This window comes from Peromyscus californicus, unplaced genomic scaffold (assembly GCF_007827085.1).
Source record: "Peromyscus californicus insignis strain IS unplaced genomic scaffold, ASM782708v3 Scaffold_7__1_contigs__length_154581171, whole genome shotgun sequence".
Lineage (NCBI taxonomy): Eukaryota > Metazoa > Chordata > Mammalia > Rodentia > Cricetidae > Peromyscus > Peromyscus californicus.
Window position 1 is genome coordinate 18914854 of NW_026294595.1, and position 22406 is coordinate 18937259.

General features: G+C 35.4%; 1 protein-coding gene across 4 annotated transcripts in view; it reads right to left on the minus strand.

Moving 5' to 3' along the window:
- Positions 1-22406, minus strand: part of Lrp1b (LDL receptor related protein 1B) — a 1950932-nt gene that overhangs the window by 99180 nt on the left and 1829346 nt on the right. For all 4 annotated transcript variants that reach the window (XM_052726598.1, XM_052726596.1, XM_052726595.1 and 1 more), the window contains 2 exons: positions 4539-4762; positions 3036-3142 (listed from right to left, as the gene is read on the minus strand). In XM_052726598.1, coding sequence (XP_052582558.1) covers positions 3036-3142; positions 4539-4762 — 331 coding nt within the window. The remainder of the gene's footprint in view (positions 1-3035; positions 3143-4538; positions 4763-22406) is intronic.

Genomic DNA, 22406 nt, shown 5'->3' on the forward strand with positions numbered 1-22406 from the left:
ATGAAATAAAAATGAGCTAGAGACAAAAATAGTGCAAAATGTTAACAGAGATATTATTAAGATGTTTGCTTCTTGTTGGTGAATACACAATTAATCAAAATTTAAAATTAGATTAAAGAACTGTAAAGTACTTGGAGACATTTTTCTTCCAGCGCTATAGGCACTGGTAATATACCCAGGTTCCTGTAAGTAAACCTAGAGAAATTCACAGGGTTAATCACATACACACAAAAACAGGAGAAAGAGGGCTATCTAAAAAAGAGGATAATGGAGGGGTGCACAAGATCAAATTACATTTCAACCATGTGTGAAAATGTCATAACGAAATCCATTATGTATAATTAATATAGGCTAATAAAATATATTTTTAAATGAGAATTCTGTTGCGGAAGGTCTTGCTGTTGATACTCCTGTGCCCTCCACTGGTTTCCCTTCAAGCTGGACCAGAATCCACTCTTTACCAAACATTCAAGGACTTCAATCACCTTACCAACTCATATCTCACAACCTCTTGAATAGCTTACATTATTCCAGGCAACTAAAGGTCTTTCCATCTTGACAAGTGGTAAGCACATCCCCTAACAGAATTTACCATCCTCACTATATGGAAAGCTCTTGTATCACATATTCACATGAGTGATACTATGTTTTGAATAGGAAATGCCCCACATTTGAAGGCTTGATCTACAGATAGTAGTATCCTGGCTAGCTTTTATTATCAACTTCACACAAACTAGAGTCACCTGAAAAGAGGGAACATAAACTCAAGAATTGCCCTCATTGTGTTGGTCCATGGGTTAGGCATGCCTGTGACTGTCTTGATTGCCAACTGATGCAGGAGAACCCAACCCAGTATGGGTAGTACAATCCCTTAGCTGGTGGTTCTGGGCTATAGAAGAAAGCTCTCTGTGTATGAGCCAAAGAGCAAAGCAGTAAATAGCATTCTTCCATGGGTTTCTGTAGATAAATTTCTAAATGGTCTTATTAATAGAAAACACAGATCCAGATATAGGGGTGAAAACCTAAGAGAGATGGGGAATAAGAACAGCTATATGCTAACCTTACCTCACCAACTCTGCAGCTTCCAAAGGCGAGATTCTTCCTGTCTACCCAGGCCTATATGCCTTGCTTTGATTTGATTTGCTCTCTCTGTCTACATCACTTCCTCTTCCTGCCCAGCTCTGTCACTTCCTGTCTGTCTGTACAGACCTCTAGACCTCCATAGTTAACTAGTGTTGGAATATAAGGCATGTGCCACCATGTCTGGCTCTGTTCCCAGTGTGGTCTTGAACTCACATAGAACCAGACAGATCTCTGTCTCCCAAGTGATAGGATTAAAGGCCTGTGCTAACATTGCATGACTTTTGTGTTTACTTATAATGGCTGGCTTTTTCCTCTGATCTCCATGTAAGCTTTATTTATTAGAGCACAAATAAAATATCACCACAGGTTTCTATATTAGGTATATCTGGCCCTGACTTCCCTGTGTGATGAGCTATGAGCTGAGAGTACAAGTCAAATAAAACTTGTCCTCCCCTAATTTGCTTTTGGTCATAATATTTTATTCCAGTAACAGAAAAGCAAATCAGGTGGTGTTCTAGGAGGTTGTGGAAATGTGGGGAGTTGGGATGAAGACTTTGACAGTTTTACCTGGTCCTTGGTCATGTGTTTCTCTTTGTTTCTTCTCTGCCATGTGGTAAGCATTGTCAGGAAAACACTGATAGCATCATATTATTATCCTTCCCCTCAGACTCAAGCAATGGATATAATTAATAAGTTTTAAAACCCTGAGCCCAAATAACCTTTGTTCTTTGAAGAAGTTTCATTCTGGTGTTAGTCACAGTAAATAAAATAAAATAAAAAATTCTAACACAGTGGGCTGCCTTTCTTTATTCAGGTTACTTCTTAAGAACAAATTATAGAATTGAATTATCTGAACTCATAATGAAAGAGTATCCCAAACAGCTATCCATCCTGCATGGCTCTTCTTTTGTAGCCAGTAATTAGAACTGTATAAAATTATGTAAGTATGTACTCTCACTTCTACTATGGCATAAGTTTCACATGGTTGGCATTTGTTTCATGAGTGTAGAAACTTGCTTCAGTTCCAGAAGCATGTGGTACTTGAATGGAAGACATATGTCAATAGGCTTAATATCCCAACTTTCTCAATACCATAAAGAATAAAAACAGTAGAGTCAAGTACAATTCACGAGGCAAATGAAAAGCTAAAGAATATATAATGACCAGATTTATTTTAAGTATGAAAGATAACCAAGCATAAATAAAAAACTAAATAGATCATGCAAATGAGCCACCATTTGGCTCTTTTGACTGGGGTGCACTGAGTAGGGTAGGTGGCATAGAATCTTTTGATTATGGCAGTTGACAATTATATTATTACTGAAATGTTAAAGTTTAATATTAGGCAGTAGAAAATATTTAGCAAGACACAGGGACAAGCCTTGGGCATTCCGATAAATAAAACTGGAACCAGTAGGAAATGTGGGACAGAGTCAAGAATGGAGCCCTGAGTGGTGCTGAGAGAGGAGAATATTGGGAGTCCTAGATGAGATCTGTGAAGGATAATGAGATAACAGAAAAAAAGAACTGAATGCAAAGGACAGGCACCATGAAACTTGGCTTTTTAGAGAAAGTAGTTAGGTTTGCCATCTTTGAGTTCATTTCTCTTGGTATCCTCTAAAAATATTAACCACATACCTCAGTAACATTAACATGCATCTGCAAAAATACCCCAATGTATTGGTGGGATAAGCAAAATCTTATTCATGTAAGAACCTACTAATAGACTTACAAGTTAGACAGTTTTTAAATAATACCTTATAATGTAGTAGCATTATAATAATAACCTGACTTTAGAATTGGGAAACTAGAATACAAAATGTTAATGATTTCTGTAACATCATACTACACATCGTTTATCTACTTGTAAATGTTTTTCATGAAGAATATGAGAATGAACTGTTAATACTAATAAGCTTATTATCTTGATTCATATACCAAATATATCATACCTGTGGGTCTCTGTAAGTTTTTTTGTACTAAAATCCTCCTCAGAGTACCATCCATGGCTGCTTCTTCTATATGGGAGTGGTCCCCAATTACAGTCCAGTACATCATCCTGAAGAGAGTAGGTCAAGGAGATTAGCTTGGAGATAGTGCTGTGAAAAATGTGTCCATCCTTTACCTGTGCCTACTCAGACCACAGGTATCAAAGTGATCTAGTCCCCCCAAAAAGCAGATTCCTGACCAAAATTGAAAACTACACAATGTCCAAATCTGACAGCAAGTCCTGCAAAACAATATTGCATATAAAATCTTAGCCAAATGTAAATTTTAGATATATTATTTAATAATATACATCATAGATTATTATTTGTTGTATAAATTTTAGTTCTGTAAACCCCTTTAAAAACCTCCAGAGAAAACTATTTCTATAACTTAAAATTATCTTATAGTGACAGATTATTCAAGGCATTATAGATGATGCACAAATAAGTGGGTAATAAAAGTAAAATAAGAATGTAAAAGGAAACAGACATGAAATTGGAAGGGGACATGGTGGGGAGGGAGCTCTTAAAAGATTCAAAGCAGGGAGTAGGGTTGTCAATATGATCAAAATATTTTTATATACATGTAGAAAATCTTCAGGGGAGGTGCAGGGATCTGGGAAAGTAGAGGGAGGAGAAGCTATGGTTGGGATGTATTATATGAGAGAAGAAAATTATCTGAAGACTCTATTTTCAATAAAAATTAAAAAAAATAAAGTTAAAGTCATTAGAATGATCCTCCTCCTCTCAAAAGAGTACTTTTTCTTTCCCCTTTCTTTTTTCCAGATAGGAAAGCCCAGGCTAGCATCAAGCTCCTTATGTAGCTGATTCTGGCCTTGAACTCTATACCGTTATGCCTTCAAGTGCAGGTAGTACTAAGAAACTATTTCTGAAAAAAGAAATGGTTTTCTCATTTAGTGGATAATATATTCTACATTTCTACTAATTGGGTTTTCTTTTAGATATTTAAGACTTTCATTTAACATTTCCCTTTAGTTTTCAACATTGCATGGTGGCTTTTCATTTTTGTACCATAGAGAGGATATGTTCAGATTAAATCATCAAAATGTAAAGAAATTTAAATTTGAATATATGTCTTCATATTTTGTTTTCCTTAATCTCTAAGCATTATCTTTGATATGTTTAATGTCTAGAAAATTCAATTGATGTCTAATAAATAGTAGTAGTCACGTGACCATCACGTCCACTTCACTGTTTTGTAATCCATGCAAATAAACACATGAGACAAGAAAAGAGATACACACACATGTACTCATTGCATAATACAGAAAACATTTATAAAAATATTTTGTCAACATCTGAGAAAGGAAATGGTTCTGAGAGAACAGGATGAATATTTTCAGATCTCAGAAATCTGTCCCACATTGAATAAAAATACAGAACAAAATCTATTAATACGGATATCCATATTCTATGGAGAAACAGAAACACCATGCATCAACCTACCCTCTTTTAGGATTTACAGCAATAGCATAGGGCTCGCCAGCCATATTAGTCAAGAGTCTGGTGCAGTTGGGGCCATTGAGCTGTCCGACATTGATGGAGTACCTCAGGCTGGTCCAGTGAGTAGTATAGTAGCTAAACCAGTGCATTCTTGAATGATCAGTCCAATAAATATTTCCTGCAACCCAGTCAACTGCAATGTCTCGAGGCCTTTTAAATTCAGGACACTAGAAAAAAAAAGAGAAAAGCAGTACACCACAGTATTCTCAAGGTAAATTGGCATCATTTTCTGTAAATACACATTAGAATAGCAGGGATAATAGGAAATATTCTAGATATTATTACACAATTTTGTTTGCTATCATTACAGAGTCAATCTATCCATTGAAGAAGAGCAATACCTTCTATTCCTAACTTCTGCTTAATTTCATGTATGAAATATACTCATATCATCTATTATGCCATTTACCAATGCTCTTTATTAATAGATGCATTCTCACTTATGGATATAAACTGATTTGCTTGATATTCAGCCAGTTCTATCCACTTGTGTTGCTTACAAAGTTAGGCCATTACAATAAATATAATGAACATTTTTATACATGTTAATCAGAGGACATACACTAAGGTTTTTTAAAAACTATTTATTCAGAAATATAATGGTTGAATTCTAAGATATACATGCTTAGCTTGAATAAATAGTGCAAGGAAGTCTTATTAAAAGTCTTTGACTACTGCACATTTTTGGCAATGTGAAAAACACAAATTCCTCTGGATCTCTGCGACATACAATTGGCTTTAACAACGGAATAAATAAGTAGCATAGATAGATATATTAACATAGCAAAAATATTTCAGCATGTTTTCAGGAAAAGTGAATTATCTGTCTGAGAGCTTTGCTATTTTAGTTACTCTGTTTTGCAGTGCTTTCATGAGACAAGGTAAAGGAATTCATAGAAAGTGTTAGTAAAATATATTAGCTGAGCCCTTCAGTTAACTTCATCACTTTGAGTGGAAATAATACAGCAATTAACTTGACACGGTCAGGTTTATTGTGCATAACCAGAAGTAAGAAGGCATTCCCAGGGGTATTATATCAAGACACAAGCAATCACTTCAGATGATTACCATTAAGACCTGGTCACAGTGGGGAAATGATATTTTAACATATAGTCTTTTGCATGATTTAGTGATGAACAAAAGAAAGTGGCTATCACAAAAGAATACAAGGGATCAGAGAACAATAATTCCAAGGCACTGTCTGCTGCAGACTACTAGTTCCTAGGAGAAAGTAAGATGCCTTTAATAAACCATGGAACCCAGAAACACTCTCCCTTATGGTAACAGGGATTCAGAAAGGGCAGAAAACATACTAACCAGGTGTCTGATAACTGAGTCATAACATCACTATTTTTGTATTCTTTTTATTTTGGTATGAGGTCTCATGTTGCTCAGACTGACCTTGGACTTGATCTATAGCCCAAACAAACTTTGAATTATAATATTCTTGCAAGAGCCTCCAAAGTGACTATGATTGCAGGCCTGAGCCACAAAGCCCACTTGAAAAATTCTAATGATCTCTATTATCAGTAATTTAATATATTTTTGGCTTCATAAAACAAATTATATAGTACCACATGTCTCTAACATCAAATACTATACTTACACCCAATATACTCAAAGCTTTATGAGTAATGTAATGCTCTCTAGAAATCTTATATTATTCATATGACATAATCAAATATAGTTAGTATATCAAGATTTTTCCATTTCACTCCATGATGTTTTCAAATGTAGCAGCAACATTATATTAACTGTATTTTTTTAGATTAACAGAATTCAAAAGTAAATATATCAACAAATGGCATTGCATGTCAATGTAAATCATTATCTTACACACCAGAAAAACAGACTGTTAATTTGTTATTCTACACTGTTTCAAGTCTGTTATTGAATACTTATGTATTTGTAACATTAGTAGAACAAACTTTTGTTACACAGAAAGCCTGATGTTGCTGGTTCATTATTATCATAGGAAAATACTTTTCTTTTGATCAGATTTAAACACATAAATTCAAATTCATGTCTTAATAATATCAGGGCCAAAATCTATGGCAAATTCATATAAATTCCTACTTTTAAAATTAATCCTTCCATTTTACTTCATTTATGATGAAAATGCTAGTTATTCTTCAATTTTGATATGTAACCCCAAGCCACTGACAACTATAAAGCTCTGTCCCTCACACATAAGAGAATATGGAAGTTGGATTTAGTGATAATTCTTCCAGGAAATGGTGTGTTGAAGACTGAGCCAACATACATTCTTTAAATACAAATCAATCTTTTCTTGTTTTTAGTTTAAAGTACATGTTTAGAAAAATGAAAAGGGCTAGCATTCATTTTAATCACCAGGGATCATGGTAGTGTGACATATAAATCCATACTGAGTTGTTTGTTTCTGTTGTCTTTAAACTCTTTGATTCTTTGGTGAAGGTTATGACTATTACTATGTTCTGTGCCCCAAGGTTCATCTAGGTAACTTTCATTTAAGAAATTTCTATGGGACTGGTGGGTTAAGAATTTCTATAAGACTATTTTGGGCTCTCAGTCTTTTGTGGTTTTGTGATGATGGCCATATGTGTGGCATTCTCTTGGTTCTATTACCTGGTTTCTAAATCAAGGAATGTTTCTGCTTTTTCTTATAGCTACTAAAGCTTAATATTGTGTCAAGGATGGCTATATTCAATTAATTCTGAATGAAATGATGATAACATCAGTAACAATATTAATTCTTGAGAAATAACATTAGTAAATTAAATGTTACTGGAGACAGTGTTTAACAGGACTAAATGTTTACTGATCTTCACAACACAGAGTGCTTTATTTCCACAAGGAGGACAAGCAAGAGGATATTCCTTATTATTACTCATAAGGGGCTTTTATTTTTAAGATTATAATGCATTTACATCTTCCTCTTCTCACATCTAAACCCTCACCACATTCCTTCTTGCTCTCTTTAAAATTCATAGTTTCTTTTCATTCATTATTGGTACATGCATATATGTATATGTATGCACAAATATATTCCTTAACACATGAGTGTACCCTGCTTAGTCTGTTTTCATGGCTGATTGTTTGATATTACATAACCAATTGGTGTCCTCTTCCCTGGATAAGACTATTTCTCTCATTTTCATCATTCCTTAGTTGCTTGTAGTTCTTTGTGTGCGGGCTTCATGGTAGTACAAGGATTTTGAATGATATCACCCATAGGCAAGTGATTCATACTAAATAGATATTGACAAGAGCGAGAAAGACAAAAGCTCCTGTTACAGCTTACATTCTATCTGATAAAACAAAAAGTTGGGAAAACAGATTATGTATAAGAAAGAGAATGGCCTAGAAACACAGAACAGTATAACATGAACCGTGTAACCCTAAAAAGTCAGAAAGAAAAGCAAAACAAATCAAAGCACGTATACATTAAAAAGAAAATGAACATAAAATTGTTCTTTGTTGGTTCTTTAGGTTAGGTCAACAAAGAGGTCAATGCATCTGACGACATAGTGGTATGTGCCTTTTGAGAGAGTGTAAGCACATGACCATTCTGACAAATGAGGGCTTTGTTAATACAATTGTACAAACTACAAGATATGTGTTGACTGGTTTCTGCAGAAAAAAATAAAAGGTCTATATCCTGCTAAGATTTCTAAATAAACAGATAGGTTAGATACCCTGAGGCATCTTCCTATCAAAACATTAGTCAAATGAATGAAATCATTAAGCCTTATGGAGAAACTGAAAGCTTAATTGTGACAAAATTGGAAGTTTTTACTTTAATACTAAATCTTATATACTGCACATTGTGTGCTATCTCTCACAATTTTAGCTTCAGTACTAAAGATAATTTACTGAACACATTTGTTTTAAAATAGGAAGAGAAAAGACCTATAAAAGAGTAGTTCAAGCACTTGAACTCTAGAAATCATGTTTCCTTTTTAAAAATGTTATAGTTAGCTGTATATTTTAAGAAAGTTTAGTGGCCTGGTATATAAACTCACCTAACACATTCAAACTCTAGGCCTTTCCTGTAGCACTCATCCTGTGTCCAGGTCCAGTCTGAGGCATTCAGATGTGAAGCATATATGAGATAACTCACATTTTGCATAGACCCACAAACGCAGGTGTAGCTGGAGAGTTTCTCTCCAGGCCTCACCACAAAATCATCAAAACAATTTAAAAAGTGATGACAGTATATCTCTCTTGATCCAAATCCACTAGTTGTATAGAAATGTTCTCAAATGAGAATTACCTTAAATGAATACCAGGACACAGACCTTAGAGGCACAACTGTAAACATCATCAAATAATTTGGGGAGAGGGGCATTAAAGAGCACATAAAGTACTAAATGAATTAAATGAGAACAGTAACAAAAGCCTTTGTGGTACCCAAGAAATCACAAAGATTTGAATATATGAATGAAATAATGAAGGATATCCAGTATTTCAAAGCTGAATATTTTAAAGAAATAAAAATATTGAGGAAAACTCAAGCTGAAATGGAGATGAATTTAAAATTCAATAATCCAATTAGAAAACTTACCAAAGGGCCTTATAAGTAAAATGAATTGAGTAAAAATAGAATATCAGGACTTGAAGATAAAGTAATTAGACCACACAAACTAAGAATACAAAAAAAATAAATAAACACACATGCATACACACAAAAGGAACATGAAGCAACTTGTTGACCCATTAAAATATAATGTCTTCTAATTACAGTCATAAATGAAGGGAAAGTGTCCCAGGTCAATAAGATAAACTAGATATTCAGCTATATAATAGAAGAGAACTTCCCCAAATTAAGGAAATGTATAACTATATAGATATAAGAAACACACAGAAAACCAATTAGACAAGACCAGAAAAGAAATTTCTCATAGAACATAACAGTTAAAATATTAATTATATGGAAAAAAGAAAGAGTATTGGAAACTGCAAGAGAAAAGCCAACAATAACAAAAACACAAGTTACATATAAAGGAAAACCCATCAGGATAACAGCTGATTCCTTAGTGGAATCTTTGAAAGCCAAAGGATCCTGGAATAACAACCTCATATATATCATGGATGTCAAGCTAAAGTTCCACACCCTTCAAACTACCTGCCATATTTGAGAACACAGACACTTCCTATGATATAAACAGGCTAAAATGATTCATGTCCATCAAACTATCCTTAAAGAGATACTAGAAGGAATACTTTGGTCTAAAAAAGGGGAATAAGGCAAGAGACTATAGAAAGAAGAAAAAAATGTTATTACTACCAAATCATAAACCAGGAAGAGAAACACAAATAGAAAAATACATAAGTTTTAAATCAACATACACTTTTCAAAAATAATGCTAAATGTTGATGGTCTCAAGTCTCTATTCTTAAAACACAGGTTAGTTGAATACGTTAAGTGTAGCTGGAGTTTTCTATCTGGGTCCCACCAAGCCCTGGCAGTCCGACAGCCCACTTATAAAATAAACACACAGATGCTTATATTATTTACAAACTGTATGGCCATGGCAGGCTTCTTGCTAACTGTTCTTGTATCTTAAATTAACCCATTTGTATAAATCTATACCTTGACATGTGGCTCATGGCTTACTGGCATCTTCACATGGTACTTGCCATGGTGGGCCTGGCAGTGTCTCCCTCTCTCAGCCTTCCACTTCCCAAATTCTCCTCTCTCCTTGTCCCGCCTACTTCCTGCCTGGTCACTGGACAATCAGTGTTTTATTTATACAGAATGATAACCACAGCAGTTAAGAATCAAAATCTATGTTTCTGTCCCTACAGGAAACTCAGCTTTAAATGTATGTGCCAACATACAGGAAAAGATTTTTTTTAAGTATTTAAAAAATGATATTCACTCATAAGTGGATACTACATGTAAAGCAAAGGATAACCAGACTGCAACTCACAGCTTCAGGGAGGCTAACTAGTAAAGAGGACCCTAGGAAAGATACAGGGATCACCCAGCAACAGAGAAATGGATGAGATCTACATGAGCAAACTAGGGGTGAGTGGGGTTAATGGAGGGCAAAGGTCTGGGGAAAGAGAGCTTAGGGGAGCAGATGGCCCTAGCTGGATAAGGAACAGAGTGGGAGAACAAGGAAAGAGATACCATGATAAATGATGACACCATGGGAATGGGAAGAAGCAGAGCGCTAGAGAGGTCCCCAGGAATCCACAAAGATGACTCCACTATAGACTACTGGCAATGGTGGAGAGAGTGACTGAGCTGACCTACTCTGATGATTGATGGCCGAACACCCTAACTGTTATGATAGAACCCTCATCCAGTGACTGATGGAAGCAGTTGCAGAGATCCATGGCGAAGCCCCAGGTGGAGCTTGAGGAGTCCAATCGATCAGAGAGAGGAGGGTTCATATGAGCAAGAGATATAGAGACCATGATTGGAAAAAGTACAGAGACAACTAGCCAAACTAGTAGAAACACATAAACTTTGAACCAATAGCTGAGGAACCCCCATGGAACTGGACTAGGCCCTCTGGATAAGTGAGGCCATTGTTTAGCTTGAACTGTTTAGGTGTTCCCCAGGCAGTGAGACCAGGACCTGTCCTTAGTGCATGAGCCAGCTTTTTGGAACATGGGGCCTATGCTGAGACACTTTGCTCAGCCTTGGTGCAGGGAGGAGGGGCTTGGACCTGCCTCAACTGAATGTACCAGGCTCTGCTGACTCCCCAGGCAAGATCTTGCCTTGGAGGAGGTGGGAATGGGGGATGGGTTTGGGGAAATGGCTGGGGGGTGGGAGGAGGGAGGACAGGGGCATCCACGGTTGATATGTAAAACGAATAGAAAATCTCTTAATAAAAAGAAAAAATGAGACAGGAATCAAGCGGGTGTTGATATTACAATATCTGACAAAACAGACTTCAAACAAAAAACTAATCAGAGGAAATACGAAGCACTTCATTCTAACCACGGGGACAATAAACCAATAAGACACCAACTCTGATTATATATGCACTAAACTCTGGTACACCCAATTTCATAAAAACACTACTATTGAACATACAAACACATACCAAAATCATAAATAGTAGGTGATTTCAATAATCCATTTTCTTCAATACTGAGATTATCTGGACAATAAACAGACAAACAAGCAAGCAAAGAAATGTAAGGGCATTAAAACTGAAGAACATCATGTATGAAATGGACCTAACAGATATCTACATCATTCCACCCAAACACCAAATAATAGCCATTAGACTAAGCATTTCATGGGAGAGTCTATAAAAACAAACTGCATGCTGGAACACAAAACAAATCATTAAAAGCAAAAAAAAAATTAAATAACTCCATGTATTCTATTCACAATGCTATAAAGTTTGAAATCCACAGCAAACAAATCTCTAGTATTTACACAAACTACTTCATATTAAACAATATATTACTGACTGGCAAGTGGATCAAAGAAAAAATCCAGGAAAAAAAAATAAAAACTCATGTAACTTAATGACAACAAAAGCATAGCAATAAACCCTCTGAAACATATTAAACAAAGTACCAAGAGGGAAATCTATTAACAGACAGATCAGGTTATATTTATGTAAATACATGTATATGACTTGTTATATTAACAAAATTAATGCATATATATAATATATAATATATTATATATATGTAAAACAAAAATTAATGAATAAACAGGTCATGGATTGAAAAAGAGCAAGAAGAGGTATATAAGATGATTTGAAGGGAGGAAAGGAAAGGGGAAAATGATGTAATATAATCTCAAAGCATTGCTGTAGGATATCTTTCTGTACGCTGTGAATATGTGTTGCTACCATTGGTTAATAAACAAAGCTGTGTTGGTTTATGGAAGGGCAAGATGGAGGCAAGTGGTAAATCCAAGAGAGACAGAGAGAGAAGAAAGGCAGGGTTGGTGGAGATGCTCCAAGATGCTGCTAGGAGAAGCAAGATGTGCTGCCACAAAGCTTCATGGCAAAACATAGATTAATTGGAGTGAGTTAAGTTTTAAGAGCTAACTAGTAAGAAGTCTGATCCATAGACCAAACAGTTGGTAATTAATATAAGCCTCTATATGTTCACTTGGGACCAAGTGGCTGTGGGACCTGGCATGACACAGGAAAACTTCTGGCTACAAAACATAATTTTAAAAATTCAGAAAAGGCACAAATAAATAAATGATGAGACTCAAGAATGTGGATAAACAAAACCAAAACAAATCCATTAAGAAATAATAAACATCAGAGTGGAAGTTAATGAAAGACTTACAAAGAAAACTGCTAAGAATCAGCCAGTGTGAGAGTAGATTCTCTCTTTTATGAGAAAATAAACTAGATCAACAAAGCCTTATCAATTGAACAGAAAGAAAAAAGGAACCCAAATCAACAGATTCAACACTGAGCAGAAAACACCACAGTAGATATGAAAGAAATTCAGAATATCTTAAGGGAATACTTTACAATCCTGTACTCTGTTAACTTAGAATATCTAAAAGAAATGGATAAATTTCTAGATTCATCAAAATGACCAAAGTCAAACCAAGAAGAGTTTAACACCCTAAATATATTCATAACAACTAAAAGACATAAACATTAATACAAAAACTTTCAAAGATCCATAAACAATACTTTTAAAATTATTCCACTCACAGAGAAAGAAGAAACATACTTAAACTCCTATGAAGCCAATAATACTCTAAATTAAAAAGCAGACAAAAAATACACCACATAAACAGAGAGATAGATGATAGATTGATAGGTAGATAGATAGATAGATAGATAGATAGATAGATAGTACAATATTCCCATTGAACATCAATTCTAAAATCCACAGCAAAATATTTGTGAGTCAAATATAGGCATATATTAAAATATCATCCACCATACTCAATTTGGGTTAATACAAGAGATATAGGGATAGACCAAACAAATGAGGTGAAATTTTTAATAAGAAAAAATAGAAAACACCTTAAAATTCATAATAAATCACAGATGAACCAGAATATCTAAAATAATCCTGAGGGGAAAATAAACAACTCTGTAGTGATTACCATTGCAAATTCCAAGATTTATGACAGGATAGTAAATTTAAAAGAATATAGTACAGGCACAAAAACAATAAAATGAAATAAATAAAATAAAAACTAGAGTGTACTTAAGTAAAGCCAAGTGATATTTGACAAAATTATCAAAAATACACACTAGAGAAAGTACAACATTTTCAATAAATGGTGCTAGCAAAACTGGATATTGATGTGTAGAAGAATGGAATTGACCTTTATCTATCATCTTTTACAGAAAACAATCTCAAATGCATCAAAGACCTCCGTGTGAAGTCTCAAACAATAACAATGCTAGAAGAAAACTTAGGCAGTACTCTTCAAGTTGCAAATGTAGGAAAGAATACTGTGTTAGGATTCCATCTATTAATAAATTAAGAACAGTAATTGACAGATGAGACCTCATACAAATAAAAAGTTTCTGATCAGTCAACTGAGTGAAGAGGCAATTGACAGAGTGGGAGAAAATCTTTGGCAGATGCACATCTAAAAAAGGATTAATATCTATATTATATAAAAGACTAAAAACAAATATTCAAGAAAACAAATGACTCAATTAAAATTGACTATTGATTTGTACAGAGTTTGCAAAAGTAATAAAAATGGCTATGAAATATCTCAAAAGGTTCTCAACATCCTTAGCAATGAGGGAAATGCATATCAAAACAACTTTGTGATTTCGTCTTATCACATTCCAAATGACAAATATTAACAAAAGAACCAACAACCAATGCTGGAAAGAGTAAGTGAAAAATGAAACCCTCATTCAGTGTGAAAAATTCTCAAGAAGCTAAAAATAAGTCTATTATATGCCTCAACCATATCATTGTTCGGCATGTGCTGAAATGACTGCATATTCTACTCTGTGGATACTTACTCAGCCACAGTCATGTTGAAGAATTAAAATGACCTTCAACTTACATATAGATAATAAAATTGTGGTACATATACATTGTAGAATGCTATGTAGTCATAAAGAAAAAAAAACATGAAATTTGTAAGTAAATGGCTGGAGCTAGAACATACTTTACTTAAGGAGGTAAATCAGATCTGGAAATTCAAACATCATCTGTCCTCTCATCTATGGTCCCTAACTCAGAGCCTATTAGAAACTTCCACACCCAGCAATCCAAGTAGAAATTACATCAGACATCTCTCCCTCTGAAGAGAGAAAGTGTGTTCAACATTTCTGGTTTCCATAGTGTTTATTTGTAAGCACAAAGACCTATAGTCATTGTCCATCACAATTCTTCATTGAAGGAAATCAGGACAGGAAGCGAAGTCAGGAATGTAGAGGCAGAAATTGATAGAGACACCATGAAGGAATGCTTCTCATTGTCTTGTTCCTCATGGCCTTCCTAGCCTGCTTCCTTATAGCACCCAGGAGTGACAATGAGCTGGACTGTTGTGGAATATTAGTTAAAGATGTGTTACATTCTATTATGCTATGGAATATTTGTTTAATGAGGCAAAATGTGTCTCAGTCTTCTATGTTGCATTTATTTAACTCTGTGAAGTTGTGTTATATTGCCTGCCTAAAACACCTGTTTGGTGTAACAAAGAGATAGACAGCCAATAGTTAGGCAGGAGAGAGAAGATAGATGGGACTGGCATGCAGAGAGAATAAATAGGAGAAGAAAAATGAGGAGAAGGAGGAGTGAGGAAAAAGGAGAGAGCATGCCAGGGGCCAGCCATCCAGCTATGCAGTCAGCTATGGAATAAGATGTAAAGAGAGATATACAGAATAGAGAAAGGTAAAAGCCCAGAGGCAAAAGGTAGGCAGGATAATTTAAGTTAAGAAAAGCTGACTAGAAAAAGCCAAGCTAAGGCTGGGCATTCATAAGAAAGAATAAGTCTCCATGTACTCATTTCAGAGCTGGTTTGTGGGCCCCCAAAGAATAAAGAAAAAAAAGAGAGAGAGAGAGAAAAAGAAAGGAATCCAAAGACTACAACACTGGACCCTCCCACATCAATCATCAAGGAAGAAATTGTACCACAGACTTGCCCACAGTCCATTTTGCTGGGGGCATTTTCTCAATCAAGATTCTTTCTTACATTGTGACTCTAGCTTAACGACACAAAATCAAGCCAGCACAAGTACTCTGATAAGTTATGAATCATAATTGCTCAGAAAAAAATGCATATGCATATGAGCAACACTAAATGAACTCAGCAGGTGGGATAACTAAAGACCAAGAGGCCATGCATGTGAGAAAGAGTAGAGTGGGACACAGGAGGAATTAGAACGAATAGGAGGAGGCGACAAATGAGGCAAGTACATTAAATATGTATGAAAATCACAAAAATAAATCAATTTTGAAAATTAAACAAAAATAGTATGTTTGAAAAAATTATTATAGGGCATAAAGTATACATATGTCTAAATATGTTAATGTTATGATAAACCAGTGAACACTCATGTGTACAGAATGGACAGTCTGTATATATGTATGTTTTAAGATTTTAGTATAATGCTGTAGGAGAAAAGTACTGTTTACAATCATTGGAGAAACTGGGCGGTGGTGGCGCACGCCTTTAATCCCAGCACTCAGGAGGCAGAGCCAGGTGGATCTCTGTGAGTTCAAGGCCAGCCTGGTCTACAGATCTAGATCCAGGACAGGTACCAAAACTACACAGAGAAACTCTGTCTTGAAAAACAGAAACAAAAACAAAAATGAAAGAAAGAATCTTTGGAGAAATGGCAGGTTACTTATTAAGGTATAAGTCAATGTCCTATAGCAAACTGTATGCACATATACTTTTAGAGAGTTCAGAAATTTAAATGGAAAAAAATATGCCGAATAAATACATGGTTAAGGTAGAGAACAGAAAGTCTCTGCAGGGTGGGATGGAAGGTAAATTTAATGTGGTGTGTTTTCCAGGAAAATACAACAAAAAGCACCTGAAAACCAAATCCTATGTGTGGCACAAATGATCAGGAAGAAAACAAAACAAAACAAAAACAAAAACAACAAAACAATGAAACATAAGTGAATGTGAAGGAAGCTTGCATTTTACAGAAGCTTGGCACGTACAAGTGTAAATACATGAAATCATGTCATGTAAAAATAAAGGACTTCCAGAAAAACAATCAGAATGCATCGTGAAGATAATAAATCTTTGGCCAACCAACCAACCAACAAACAAAGAACAGTTCAGATTTCACACATGTTTAAAACATGCACATCAAAATGAGGAAAAAAATCCATACCATTTATACAGGCCACGGGTATAGAAAATCACAAGCATTTGCAACTGTAAATAGCCAAGTCTGCATTTTAAATTCAAATCTGTAATCATAGCTAGTATTCCAACCACATTCATAGATTTCTGAGGTAAAGCCCCTTGCCAGTTAAAAAGAAAAACAAACACCTCATTAGAACTTCTAGTCCTCTGGCATGGGCTTCAGGTAACATTTAACCTTTGATATATGTGAGAATGCAGCCATGACAATCTATTATCACATGGCTAGCTACTTCCCTCAGTTCAGTTACAATGGAATTATTATAAATAATATATCTGATACCAGGCCCCATCGTGAACAGGCACTCCTTGATAACCCACAGGCGACTTCTGGTAGGAAACCAGGTAAGCTGACTGCAGATCTTCAACTATCCCTCTGTTACCCCAAATCCAACCTACAGTCTCATCCCCAGTTCTTCAGCAGAACACCTACAATAACCTCCTCTATCCTATCTCTAGTGGATCCCACAGATCTGCCCCTCCTAACCCCACTCCTTCATATGTTGCTTTATCCCAGTACCCAGCTATGCCAGGCACTACTTGCTAGTCCACAGGACACTCCTGCCATGGAATAAAGTGGATTGACATCAGATCTTCACCTCTTTTGGTCCCCCAGACCCATTTTTCTAGCCTCAATCCAGCTCTGTAAGAAACAGTTGCTTCAGTCTCCATCTACTCTCTGATCTCATCCCCAATAGATCATAAAGATCTTCCCTTCCATCATTCCTTATCACCATCTCGATCCATTCTCCTAGCCTAGAACACCACCAGGAATTTCCTGGGAACATATTAGCTGATCAGGCCAGGGAAACAGTCAAGCTAACTGAAGACCTTCACCATTCCTCACTCTCCTCCTGAATCCAATCTCCAGTCTCATCCCTAACTCAGCAACAGAAGACCTGCTGCAGCCTTCCTTCTTCCCCTTCCCACATATACTCTAGATCACGCAGGTCTTCCCCTCCACACATTATTTATCCCAGCCCCCAACTCCAGCAGGCACTCCCTTTAAGCTGGCAAGTTACTCCTGACAAGAACGCAGGTGGGTTCACTGTAGATCCTCAGCTCTCCTTCCTTTCCTCCAAATCCAATTCCCTAACCTCATCCCCAGCTCCATAGCAAATCTTGGGTTATCTTACTTCACTCTCTAACCCCCATTTCAAAGAGAATAAATAATCACATCCTGATGTAACATTCTCCATTCCTTCCTTCTGTGAACTTCCTCAGTAGCCTTGCCTATCCATATTCCTATGTTAGCTTGCATTACCCAGAAAAACTTTTAACCTGGAACCCTAGGGGCCACACCTATAAGGTCCACAGAAAATTTCCTACTAGGAAGTACCCATTCACCATACTTTCCTAAAATATTGAGGGGAAACAAACAAACAAAACAAAACAAAACAAAAAAAAACAAACCACCTAATTAACACAGAAAGAAAAGAACAAACAAAATCAAAACAACAACAATAAAAACAGATAGCAGTACCTAGAACTCTAATCTTCCCAACCCTAAATGCCTAGATGCCAGCATAAAAACACAATCAATAACAGCCAGGACAATATGTCCAATACAGTCTAGCAAGCCTACCATGACAGGCTCTGAATATTCCAACATAGATGAAGCACAAGAAAAGGACCTTAAAACAGCCTTTATGAATATAATAGTGATCTTTAAAGTGGAAATGAATAAATCCCTTAAATAAATCTATAATAAATCATTTTTAAAATGAGCCCAATGGCACATAAAAAAAGAAACAAGCTGGTATAGTTAATTTAATATCTAACCCAAGTTTGAAAAAGAAGAACTACAGCAACTTAACATATTTGCTACCACACACTGATAATGGGAATATCCCACTCTTGCCAATAGACATTTCAATTAGACAAAAACTAAACAGAGAAATATTGGAGTTAGCAGACATCATAAAACAAATGGACCTAGCAGATATTTGCAGAATATTTTACCCAAACATAAAAGAATATTTTTTCTCATCACCTCATGGGACGTTCTCCAAAATTGGTCACATATTCAGATACAAATCAACTTTCAATAGATAATAGAGAATGCAAATAACACCTTCCTTCCTTTCAGACCACCATAGATTAAAACTAGATATCAACAACAACAGAAATATTAGGAAACCTATAAACTGATGTGAACTGAACAACTCTCTACTGAATGAAAAATGGGTCAAGACAGAAATTATAGGCTTTCTATAGTATGGTGAAAATCAGTACATATCATACCCAAACTTTTGAGGAATAATCAGAGCAGTTCTAAGAGATAAGCACACAGCACTATGTGCCTATATAAAAACAAACAAATAAAAAAGACAAAAGTAAAAGAAAACAAACAAACAAATAAACATGAGATCTCATACAAGCAACATAACAACAAAAATATAAAAAATGGGTAATTTCTCCATAGATATCACTTCCTAAAATTAAATCAAGATAAGACAAGCAATTTAATCAGACCTATAACCACTAATGAAATATAATCAGTCATTAACAGTTCCCAACCAATAAAAACCGAAAGTCAGATGTTTTTAGTACAGAATTCCATCAAACTTTCAAAGAAGAATTAATGCCAATACTCCTCAAATTATTTCACAAAATAGAAAAGGAAGATTGCACAATTCAGTCTATGAAGTCATAGTAACCTTGATGCCTAAATCACAAAAAGAGCAAACAAAGAATATGGTGATATTTTATTTGCACTGAAATGTGATTTTATTTGTATGTCAATAAATAAAGTTGCCTGGGGGTCAGAGCTGATAGCAAGCCATAGCAGAAGTCTGGCAGTGGTAGCACACACCCTTAATCCTGATCACATGACAGGCAGAACTCTGTGTGTTCAAGGATACCACCAGCATGGAGACACACGCCTTTAATCTTAATACCAACCATAGAAGACCTGGAGGCCTATACAGGCAGGCAGTGACGAGGAGGTCATGTGGTTGGGTTTACAACCAATGAGAAGGCAGAACAGAAAGTCAATAAAAAGGACAAACACACAGGAAGTAGGTCTCTTGCTGAGAGGAAAGACAGCAGTGACAGTGAAGGGTAAGAAAGGGTTTTCTAGCTCTTAACTACTGCTCTGACCTCTTGGGCTTTTAACTATGAATTTGGCTCTGTATTTCTTACTTAATAAGACTGTTCATCTACAAAAGAATGAATTATAGAGTAATTTCTCTCATGAATATAGATGTAAAAATTCTGAATAATAGCCGGGCTTTAGTGGCGCACGCCTTTAATCCCAGCACTCGGGAGGCAGAGGCAGGTGGATCTTTGTGAGTTCGAGGCCAGCCTGGGCTACCAAGTGGGTTCCAGGAAAGGCACAAAGCTACACAGAGAAACCCTGTCTCGAAAAACAAACAAACAAAAAAAAAACAACAAAAAAAAAAAACAACAAAAAAATTCTGAATAAAATAATTGCAAGCCAAATTCAGGAACACAGCAAAAATATCATCCACCATGATCAAATGATGTGGGGATGGTTCAAAATATGGAAATCAGTAAATGTATTCCAATGTATAAATAAAGTGAAAGACAAACACCACAAGATCATCTCGCTAGATTTCAAAAAGCCCTTTGATAAATTTCAACTCTTTCTTATAATTTCTGGAAAGATTAGAAATACAAGGGACAAGCCTAAACATAATAAAGGCAGTTTACAGAAAATACATATCATTATGTATTAACTTGAATATCAAGTTAAATGAAGAGAAATTCAAAGCAATTCCACTAAAATCAAGAACAAGACAAAGTTGTTCACTCTCTCCACACCTATTCAATGAGGCAACTGAAGGAAATCAAGAGGATAAAATTTGGAAAAGCCGAAGTTAAAGTATATTGGTAGAACATAGGATAGCATACATAAATTACCCAGAAATTCACCATGAGAGTCCTACAGCTGATAAAAAAAAAACAGTCAGCAAAGTGGGTGTATATAAAATTGACTCACAAAAATCATTAGCCTTCTTATAAACCAATGAGAAAGAGAAAGAAACAGAGAAACAAGACATTTCACAATGGCCTCAAATAACATAAAATATTGTGGGGTATCTCTAAACAAGCAAGTAAAAGATGTGGAAAATAAAAATTTCAAGTCATTAATGAAATAAATTGAGGAAAATATCAGAAGATAGAAAGATCTCCCATGCTCAAAGATTGGCAGGATTAAGATTGTTAAAATGGGTATCCTACCAAAAGCAATCTATAAATTCAGTGCAATCCATACAAAATTCCAACATAATCCTTCATAGATCATGAAAGGATAATTCTCAGCTTCATAAGTACACACACACACACACACACACACACACACACACACACACACAAACAAAAAAACTGGACAGCTAAAACAATCTTGAACAATAAAAGGTCTGCTGGAGGTCTCATTGTTCCTCTTATCAAGTTGTACTACAGAGGTGCAGTAATAAATATAGCATGGCATTGACATAAAGACAGACACATTGATCAATGGAACTGAGTTGAAGGCATATCATTATTCCACACATGATTTCTGACTTAAATAAGTCAAAATAAACACTGGAAAAAAAAATACTGGATCTTCAACTAATGGTACTGGTGAAACTGGACACTGCATATATAAGAATCCAAATAAATCCATACTTATGACCCTACACATAACTCCAAATGGATCAAGACCTCAACATTAAACTAGATATACCAAACCTAATAGAAGAGAAAAATGGGAAATACCATTGAAATTATTGGCATAGGAGAAGAATTTCTGAATGAACAGAACAAAGTGTGGGTACTAAAGTAATTAGCAAATGACACCTCGTGCAACTAAAAAACTTCTGTAAGTCAAAGGACATCATCCTTTGGACAAAACAGCAGCCTACAGAATGAGAAAACATTTTTTTCCAACTCCACATCTGATATAGGGCAAATATCAAAAATACATAAAGCAATCAAGAAACTATATATCAAAAAAAAAAAAAAAGAACCCGATAAAAATGGGACACAAGTCTAGATAGAGAACTCTCAATAGTGGAAACTTGAATGGCTGAGGATCATTTAAAGAAATGTTCAACATTCTTAGCCAACAGGACAGTTCTATTTTCTGTTTTCGTCTTATACCTGTAAGAATAGCTAAGATCAATAGCACAAGTGACAGCCCATGCTGGAAAGGATGTAGAATAAAGGAAATACTCTTCCACTACTCGTGGGAGTCCAAACTTGTACAGCCACTTTGGAAATCAGTATAGAAGTTCTCTAGAAAGATGTGAATCAATCTACCTCAAGATGAAGCTTAAAACTTTTGATCATTTATCCAGAGGGCACTTTATCCTACCACAAAGACACTTGCTCAAACATGGTCACTGCTGCTCTATTCAGAATAGGCAGAAATTGTAAACAACTTGGATAGGTGTCCCCCAACCGAAGAATGGATGAAGAAAATTTATATATTTACAGAACTGAGTATTACTCAGCTGTTAAATAAAAATGACATCATGAAAGTTTTAGGAAAATGGATGGAATGAGAAAAA